Here is a 9,886-nt window from a genome sequence, read left to right on the forward strand (position 1 = left end):
TATGTTGAAAGTTATGTACGGAATTTCCATTTGATAGTTTTATAACCAATGATAACTTTTGGGTCCGAATCATCTTTATATTTAGATTTATATAAAAATATGCATAATAGTATGATATTTAAATACCTATATAATAACCACAGTTGCGTTTCATCAGCCGACGAAATTATTACTAGATAATATATTATTATATTGGTGGACGGGAAGATGATAATGATTCAAGATCATGAATTGTGATAATATGATTCAGCATCTAAAGTTACCAGCTGTAATAAACAGATAAATTGTTTACTGGTATTAATAAGGACTTTTTGCCAGTACAAAGTTCGCCAGGCAAGCGAACATAACAATAATATAACAATTTATAATAAACGTGAGATCGGCTGATGTAAAATCTACACAGCTGAACTGGCCTATGGTTACGAATCTAGGCTACGATAGAATTATGTTTTCTATAATAGTTGGTTGGTCGGTTGTTGCCAAGGAGGCAGTTGCGTTGCTAAGGAGGCAGCTGCGTTTGCAGCGATGTCGAAATAGTCTACACTCAACTCTCAACAGTAGTCTTCACTAGGTAGTCTTCGTTGCTAGTGAGAAATGGCTATAACAAAATTGCATTAGTCTTTTGCCTCAATACACAAAGTTCATTACAATATTGTCATAACTTCATGAGTGATATGTTTTTAATAAGTTGGTTGGGCTGTTGAAGTATGAATCTATTTTATTGGATATTATAAAATGATAAATAAGTGATAATGATAATGACAAATGGAGAAAAGAATATGAAAGTAATCTTGAGTGAAATAATTACCAATAAATTTATCAAACAAAAGTTTTTGCCCTTGATAACCGGGCATTCAATTATGTTCAATGCTTCCACTTAGTAACTCAAACGTTTTTTGCTCAATGGAGCTGTGAGAGTTTTCCCTTTGAAAAGATATTTGTTTCTGGGCATTGGCCTCCATCAAAGCCCAATATTTTTTCTCCTTCTCAATGGCTTCCATTTTAGCCCTATGTTCTTCATTGATGACAGTCAATCTAAGTTTATGTTCCTCTTCAAGGTACTCCATTTTCTTCTTGTGGAACTTGTCTGTATTGGATGAGACACGTTTGATGCGTGGTTGAGCGGATCCAGTTGCAGATCCCGGAGTGGTTGCACGGGAATCAGGTGCTGTGGAGGTGCCCGCTACCGGCGTGTCAGGCTTTGGGCTTGCTGACCTCGTACCCTCCAGTACCTCAGTTCCATCATGATCTGAAAAAATGGATTTCCTTCATTATATTATATCAAATATCATTATTCTTATATACTAGTTTTATAAGACTCAAAACTGTTTGTTATAGGTTGAAAGTATTAATAATTGTAAATTTATTTATATAGTATTACATCAAGTCTGATAAGTTTCAAAACTATTATTAGTTGAATAATTGTAATTATTTATATTATGTTATATCAAGTGAGTGTGATAAATTAAATTTTTTTTATAAGTTTAATTTTTTATTTTCTTCTTTTTTTCTATAATTATCAAGTGTGATAAGTTGAAAACTACTTGTTACAAGTTGAAATTTAGTTTAATTTTAGTTTAAATTCTTGTTCAATTTTTTTGTATTATTTCTATTTTCATCTGGATAAAAACTTGCTTCACAGTGATGAGAAACATCTTCCATGCATCTAAAATATTCTGTAAGTGGGGAGTATTGTTTGTCTTATCTGTCCAAAGCCTGGATGAAGTGTGATGGGAATCAAATGAGAATTCATGCAAATTGAAAAATGCAGAGTGAAGTGGGCACTACAAGAATATTGACTAAAATAAATAAAATTACATCACTCCACTTCCAATTGATTATTATAAAGTCTTCAAGTAACCTTTATGAAGTAATAGCTCAGTTTATAAATAGTTGCATTTATAAAGAAAAATCTAATCATCATTATAAAATTGGATTTCTTGATGTCATGACTCAAGAAAGAGTTATAGATTATAGGTACATGACAATATTCTTTCCTTCATTTCATGATGTTGAAGAATATTATAGCGGATGATGGGAGGAGGTAACAGGGGTTGTTATTGTTCTAACTTCAAAGAATGACACAATAGAACTTTTGAACATGATGTGCTCAAAAGAATTTGTGACAGGGAGTGACGGAAAAGAGGAAGAGGGAAGGTATGATAAGGAAAGAGCGATGTTCAGGGTGTAGAAATATAGACTGGTCGAGTGAGGGGTGGCAACAGTGGCAACCAGTGGCAACATTGCAGTGGCCTTGAGAGACTCATTTTCGCTTGGTAAACTATAGCTGTTGTTTTCTAGCATGACAACAGCCTTTTATTTTTGAAAACTGTCTTTAGGGTGTGAGAACAAAGAGCAACCAAGTTGCAGATAGCAGGTAGAAATCTACAAAAAATTATTCACTAAAGAAACTCACGGTTCACTGGTTTTCTAAGAATAGCAATAACTAAAGGCCATCCATTTCAAAGACTGTTGTAATTGAGAGCAGATTGGCATGTCAGCATACAATATGATACAAAGCTTAGATTTCGTCGTTGGAGGAAAAATTTAATTTCTTGAGATTCAGTATGACAAGCAGAATGTGATAGGTTTTAAAAAAAATCAAATATATCAAATATCATGTACTGAACATCTGTGTTGATGAATATTTGTCGTACCATTGTTCTATAGCCCAACTTTGTCCAGATGTGTTATTGTGGGGTAGAAACGTGGTAATCAGGTTATACATCACTGCACTCAACCAGCAAAATAAAAGGTTCGTAAGCTGCTCACGAATGCAAAGAACTGGACTAAAGTCTATTTGAATTCAACTAGACTTCAGTTCAGTTGACTCAATTGAAACACATTGGTGTTATAAAAAATGCAACCATACCAAATTTGGGCAACTTTGAAGAAAGCGAACTTCGAGCAGATGATTTTCTATGTGCTATGAGCTTTATATTACGTACTTTACTATATGAGAAATCCAATATATTGATCTTTCCCTTCCCGGCAACATGTAGATGATGTTAATCAGGAGTGAAACACAAGGAATATAATTAATTATTATAGTTATCAATTATTATAATTATCAATAATTATTATAATAGACTAATCAGTCTGGACTTGTTAACTTACCGCTATTATAGTCATTGAAGTCGTCATCGTCATCCGGAATATTTTCAATTGGTACTTGGTCTTTGAACAACTCTTCCATTTCGGGATCCTCAACTTTTGGTGGTGATGGGGGCCCCCCTCCAGTGCGGAATCTACTCCTCCTTTCCTCCGATTTTTGGGATTTGTAGTCATTCTTGATTCTTTTCCATGCTCCTTTCAACTGTTCAACGTTCCTTTTACAATTTAGTCCCGCAGCATTGAACTCTATTAGAATCTCTTCCCACGCTATTTTTCTCAAGTTCTCAGTTTTTTGATCATGTAATTTTTTCCCGATTATGGGTCAGCTCACAACTAGAGACTTGATCAATGTCAGTTCGACTTTGGTGAAGTTTATTCTTTTTTTCGACTCTGCCATTTCTACTGCCTATAACTACCCACACTAACACTAAACACTAGCCTATTAATACACTATCTACACAAACACTAATACACTAGCCTATTAATATACTACACTAATTTATTACAAAACAAAATGAATCAGGATATTGGAATGAATAACTGAGGGTGGCAGAGTGACAAAGCGAGTGAATGCGGACAGTGTGGTAGTCGAGAAGCATTCGAGACGGCTGCTGCCAACATTGCGACAATAATTCCCTGCGGATTCCTCCAGTTGCGCTTCGGTCTGGCTAAACTTGAGCATCAGTCTGGCTAAAACCGCAGATCAGAGTTGCTCTCGACAAAAAGATAATCGGCAGCTAAACTCGATCTCAGCAAACCAATTTTTTAGCCGAGAGCAAAGTTGCGCTAGACTAATGTTGCGCCGGATTAGCCAGACCCGATCTCAGCAATCACCCCTAAGTGTCTCATTGACCCAGTCTCTCTGTCGACACAATAAAGAGACTCTTATTGATTTTTTGCTGGTTTTTTTATGTGTTGCATTTTGATGAAGGTGTGTGTATGTCGTTTTTTCCAGACATGAACAATAATGAGGAGCAGCCAACTAACCTTCCCCCCTATTCTCATTCTCCACCTCCACCATACGGCCCACCCTAACCGTACAGCTCCCGACCATCATCCCCGACCTCCAGCCCCCGACCATCATCTCCGACACCCCCACCAACCACCTCATCACTCTATGATGTTGATTCATGGCCTTCCTCCCCCATTAACCTACCACATTCCACCACCACCACTTCCTCAGCACCATACACCAGCTTTGACTCATCACTCTATGATGTTGATTCATAGCCTTCCTCCCCCATTAACCTACCACATTCCACCACCACCACTTCCTCAGCACCATACAACAGCTTTGAGGAGAGGAGAATTATGTCCTTTTTAAGGAGAAACGTACAAATAAGGAGTCAGCTATTCACAGAAAACACACGAGTCGATGATGATGTCGATGACCTCGATGATGACCTTGATGATGAAGACGAGCCAGACCATCAACATCATGTCACTAGTGTGTGTTCTATGTGTAGAATAGTTGACAACTTCTTGTGTCTTCTACTCCCCTGCATGCACTTAGCATGCAAATTATGCTTGCTAAGTTCCCGTAAATCTAGGTATTGCAAGAGGTGGATTGATGGCTGGCTCAGCATCAGGCAATCACCTTAATAGCGCAATTCCTATCCCCCCCTAGCCTAATCCCCATCCTTTCCTTTTCCTTTTCCCCACCTAACTAGCACCTCCTCCTCCTCCTCCGCCACCTCCTCCTCCTCCGCCTCCTCCTCCTCCCACCCTTATACTAATCCTAACAGATATTACCCCCCTAGTCGTGTGGTTCCATGCAACAACACCTCCTCCTCCTCCGCCTCCTCCTCCTCCCAACCTTATACTAATCCTAACAGATATTACCCTAGTCGTCGCAGCAGCATCTCCTTTTCCTTCTCCTCCCACCCTAACAGATATAGTCGTGATGACACCTCATTCCACACATATAGACAGCAGGTCCACCAATATGATGATGATGATGATGATGACGATTATACTCGCAACATGCTAGAAACACCCCAAATAACCCCAGAGCGCCAATCAGATGTGCCCTATCCTCTAACAGAGATGGCTACCCTGATTGGGATATTATACTTGGTCGTGACCCCAACTCTACTAACCACGTTATGGTGGCCTGGATAAAAGGATTCATCATCATCATCATCATAATGTAATTGAACTAAATTATGAACACACACACACCACACACTTTACCTCCTTCTACTTTTTCATACACTAAATAGCTGGTTCGACAAAATAAAAAGACAATTAGTTTTTTTGGCTTTATAGCCTTTTTTTTTGTTTTTTTATTAGCAACACAAAGTTACATAATTTTTTAAAATCACATTATATTTTGAATTTAAATAATCTAAAAGTTTTTTAATCTTACTACTTTATCAGACCGAATGAACCGTTCCAGTTAAGTGGCGGTATTCTTAAATTATATCGTAGATCATGAGACAATGGGCACGTGTAGATTCTGGTATATTTTCACTTGCTTCAAAATCAACTCTTATGTCCACACTGCCGGTTTTCAGCGTTTCTGTCTGTCGTGAACAATCGAAAACAAATAATGGCAACTTTTGTAGAGCAGACTTTGGTAGGAGTGGAATTCTGGCATGTGTATCTCCGTGATTATAGCTTCCATTGAATTGTGTGTACATGTTATAGATACGAGAATCATCCCCGTCAATAGTTTCATAGGGAAGTCACGTGTATTCAGATAAACACGTACATCTTTTACTTTACACTTGTCAAAATGTGATGCATTCTTTGTTGCCACACCACATCTTGCAGTTTGCAATGCAACAACAATATACCTTGGTTTTTCCATATGTGATGCAGTTTTCACATTCCATGAATGCTTTGTGCTTGTTGGTACAGATGGATACTCATAAAGTTCCCAATGCCTGAATGACATTTGTATAGGTGTATCATCTCTAACCATTTTCAATAGAGAAAGTTTTGCTTCATCAGAAACCTCAATGTACGGTATCCTCCACTCTAGGCATTTAATGTCAATTTTACCTTCGGTATTAAGACAATCAATATCCTTGGCAGCTCGTCTCAACACTAATTCTTGTTTGACATTCAGCATAATACATCTATAGTCTTCCGCAAAACCCAACAGATAGCGTAGTGGTACATCAAGAATATTTGTGTCTGTTCCATTCACCGAAAATGGTTTAAATCTGTTGGTAGAATCGTAATAATAGCCGGAATTCTCCATTTTCTCCTGTTCATCTTTTTCAAAAGTGACGGCATTTTTCAAAAGTGTAGTTATGCCTGGACTTCGAGTACTATCAACCTCAGTCTTGTTAATTTCATAACGAATTTCAGAAAATAAAAAAGCAAAAAATCCGGGTACACATGCTGCTGTATTTATTGCCTTTCCATCTGCTGTGGTAACTGTAAATTCCAAGTGGAGATAACTCTCTGATGGGAAAGTATGAATTTCCTGTTGCTGAAGACACAATTTGACCTCGTCATTGGCTGCAAAACTTCTATTGTAGGGTGCATGAGTGTGAAAATCATAAGAGGTAATGCTGTCATCTGAAAACGGTCCGCTTCTCCTTACATCCAAAATTGACATTTTTTCTTCACTTTGTTTTTTTTGTACTAATTACGCGTAGTCCTCTGTTTAGTAGATAATTAATACTTTTAGATGTTAGCTCTGCAGTGTCTGGCAGACGAATGACGTTTTTGTTAGTCGATCCTGTATTATCAATATTTGACAAATCCAATAGTCGTGTAGAATCTTCTCTTCCTCGCCTATTACCACCAAGTCGTTTATCAAACAATAGTACCATTTTTGTTATTGCTGTTTTCTCAGATGAAGAGTAATATTGATTTGTTTGTTACGAAAATTAACTAGTCATCCACTTTCGTCTACAATTTGCAATGTGATAGAACTTATGCGTTTGCTGTCCACAGGCAAATAGACTACAGTGTTTGCTATGATAGCTATTTTATAGCCAGGATCGATCATAGGGTAAAACTCGTAGAGAACATGGTCCTGTACACTGTTTCTGAATGAACCGTGAACAATATCACACAGTACACGTACAACATTAGGTCTATCCAATTTTAATGCTACGTCACTCTTTGCTTCTAAATTAGGTTTTATAATTCTATTACCTTTAACTCCCAACAGTTTACCTATTGAGTCGTCCGACGAAAATCTTAATTGACAATCACATTTGAAAGAACATTTCATTGTCGAGGGATCTAGTGCAAGCTCCAAGTTAACACCATGCTCTTTCAATCTAGACTCTAATAAATCTTTTATTGTTTGAAATTCGAAACTGCCTTCTGGAAGAAATATACTTTGCCATTGTTCTCCTCCTGTGCTACTCTCATCTTGTTCTTTATTCTCAGTCACTTCTTCCTTCTTTCCCCTCTCCTCCTTCTCCTTCTCCTTCTCCTCACCACCTATGGATGGTGATGTTTTTGAAGGTAGATTCCATAGCGAATAGCTATCCACCATGCCAATACCGAGAATTTCATCATGTGTAAGTTCTAATCGATCAGCAATAGTAGTAGTACTATTACTTCGTTTCTGTTGTGGTTTTTTTGTCAAAAATTCCAACCTATTGTTGAAACCATTTCCAACATTTGGAATTGAGTTATTGCATGTAAAACTGAGCAATCCTAGCTCTCAACCTCCATTGTTGCCTTCCTCATCATCTCTAGTATCTATTGGTGGATAAACTCGCTTATCAAGATTGGCTTGTTACCACCAAAACAAAGCATCTTGTTATGTCAAAGTTGACTCACTCAATGACAAACACCTGTTAATGCATTGTGTTTTTATATTCTAGATTGCAGAAAAAATCAATAGTGAGTGAGGATAGTCTCTCTCTCTCTCTCTCTCTCTTATTCTAAAGAATAGGTAAGTTGTAAAAAACTGAGAAGATAAGTTAAACACACACACACACACACTTTATTTTTATTCATTTTCAAACTTACATAAAATTGTGATTACAAAAAATGAGTGCCATATATTTCATCTACAAGAAATTTTAAACATAAGTGTCCACAAATGTGTGAGTAAACATTCTCTTGTTTACGTTCAAAATTGTATTCTATTGTTGTGGCCGGTGTTTGTCCACGACACATGTAGGCTATAAATTCATGTGGTGGTCTAAGATTGCCAAAAGTGTCAAAGTAGTGAACAACATTGTCCTTCTTCACATAGCATACCCAATGTGTTCCTTGTCCACCTAGTATATCGAGATTTATACACCTGCACTCTTGACTTAGTGGTCCACAAAGAGGTAATGTATTACGCATAAAGACACCACGAAAATTTTTCAATTGTAAAATACAAGCATACTTGTAGAGATCAGCTTCGCTAAGTGCTCTATCTGGTAAGGCTATTATCGAAGTTTATAATGTTGATGATGACATTTTTTTCGTCCTCCTTCCTTCTGCTGCTCCCCCCTCCTCTTCCTCTCACCATGTATGGCTGTAACTGCGGTTGACGTCTCAAAGAGATTCCTCGACCTGACACTACCCTCCCCCTCATCCATTTTCTCCTTATCGAACTGTGTAGACTTGTTGGTCTGTTTGCCTTTCTTCTCCTTCTCATCCCGCCTCCAAAGATGATCTTGCTTTCATTATATTGGTTACAGCTAATGCTGCTGCTTTTTCCAATAGACCCGCATCTGAAGATGTTACTCTGCTCCAAGCACGCTCTGCCAACTCTCGATCAGCTACTGCTCTGCTTGCTGTATCACTGTTTGTTGCGTACACAATATCATGTTTCTTGCAAGCTTCGTCCAATTTATTTACACCTGGGTCATTTCTTGCTAATCTTTTAGCTAATTTTGTCCCTGGTCTGCAGTACAAGTAGCCTACAAATTCACTCAGAATTCCACGTCCTTTTTTCGAGTGACTTTTCCCCCCACCACTTGAAGTACTCAATATCTTTCCCTTTCCAAAGACAGCCATCAATGGTTTGTTTCAATCGATAAGTGCTGTATTTATTGCATTCTGCTAATGAGTCTTTCTTTTATAAGCTCTTGATGTAAAGTATCGTGTGACAATTCCTTTGAAATTGCATCAGCAATAATTGCAAACGCAGACACTGTGATTTCTCTCACTCTTTCCATTAGTGTTTCACTATTCAACAGTGATTTAATCATCTCTTCTTCTGTTAATTGCGATGACGGCGACGAAGATGTAAATTCTTTAATTGCTTGCTCAATCAACTGTTTACTGTATTTATATTATAGCGTCTCTATTGTTACGTGGATTACCAACATTAGTAACTTGTCTGCCACAGATATTAATGTTCCCAACAGGATCCATTTCTGTTAACAGTTGGTTACTTGTTCTTCTTCTGATGTTGCTACGACAATGACAATAATACTGAGAAGGACCTACCACTAGACCTCATTTCATCATAAAAGTCACCAACTAACTGAACACATTTCTACCAAATCGCGTCCTTTTTTTTGTAAAACCCCTTTCCATCACATTTTTTTTCTCCTCCTCCTCCTCCTCACTTAAATTGGTGCCGGTGCAATGCCCTCTGTATATCCATTTTTGATTAGTTCTTCTAAAATCGAATTGATTTCATTTTGATGACCGTATTGCCACTGCGTGTGATTCATCAAGCAGGTAGAGCCTATCAACACTCATTAGGGTTATTCCAGTAAATGTAGTCGATGAATGTATTATTGTCACTGTTGTTTGGAACAATATTGTACAGAGTTTTCAATCCTCGACCTTGTACTTTCTTTTGCAACAATGGTGTACGAGCTGCTGCTGCTGGTGATAATGGTTTTTT

General features: G+C 37.6%; 2 protein-coding genes across 2 annotated transcripts in view; both read right to left on the reverse strand.

The window, feature by feature from the left end:
- Positions 1-355: 355 nt before the first annotated feature.
- Positions 356-9,886, reverse strand: part of LOC120354467 — a 16,591-nt gene continuing 7,060 nt past the window's right edge. The window contains exon 3 of the mRNA XM_039441670.1: positions 356-816. The gene's annotated coding sequence lies outside the window, so the exon portion shown is untranslated. The remainder of the gene's footprint in view (positions 817-9,886) is intronic.
- On the reverse strand, positions 810-3,784 carry LOC111060063. The gene is made up of 2 exons (XM_039441669.1): positions 3,118-3,784; positions 810-1,249 (listed from the first exon to the last, which is right to left on the reverse strand). The coding sequence occupies exons 1-2, from the start codon at positions 3,194-3,196 to the stop codon at positions 855-857; spliced, it is 474 nt and encodes a 157-aa protein (XP_039297603.1). The 5' UTR covers positions 3,197-3,784; the 3' UTR covers positions 810-854.

Source organism: Nilaparvata lugens, chromosome X (genome assembly GCF_014356525.2).
Source record: "Nilaparvata lugens isolate BPH chromosome X, ASM1435652v1, whole genome shotgun sequence".
NCBI classification, from domain to species: Eukaryota; Metazoa; Arthropoda; class Insecta; order Hemiptera; family Delphacidae; genus Nilaparvata; species Nilaparvata lugens.

Coding starts and splice junctions, on each gene's coding strand:
- LOC111060063 (XM_039441669.1), bottom strand. CDS start 3,196: ATGGAAGAGTTGTTCAAAGACCAAGTACCAATTGAAAATATTCCGGAT. Junction 1,250..3,117: donor CTTCAATGACTATAATAGCG/GTAAGTTAACAA, acceptor CCATTTTTTCAG/ATCATGATGGAACTGAGGTA.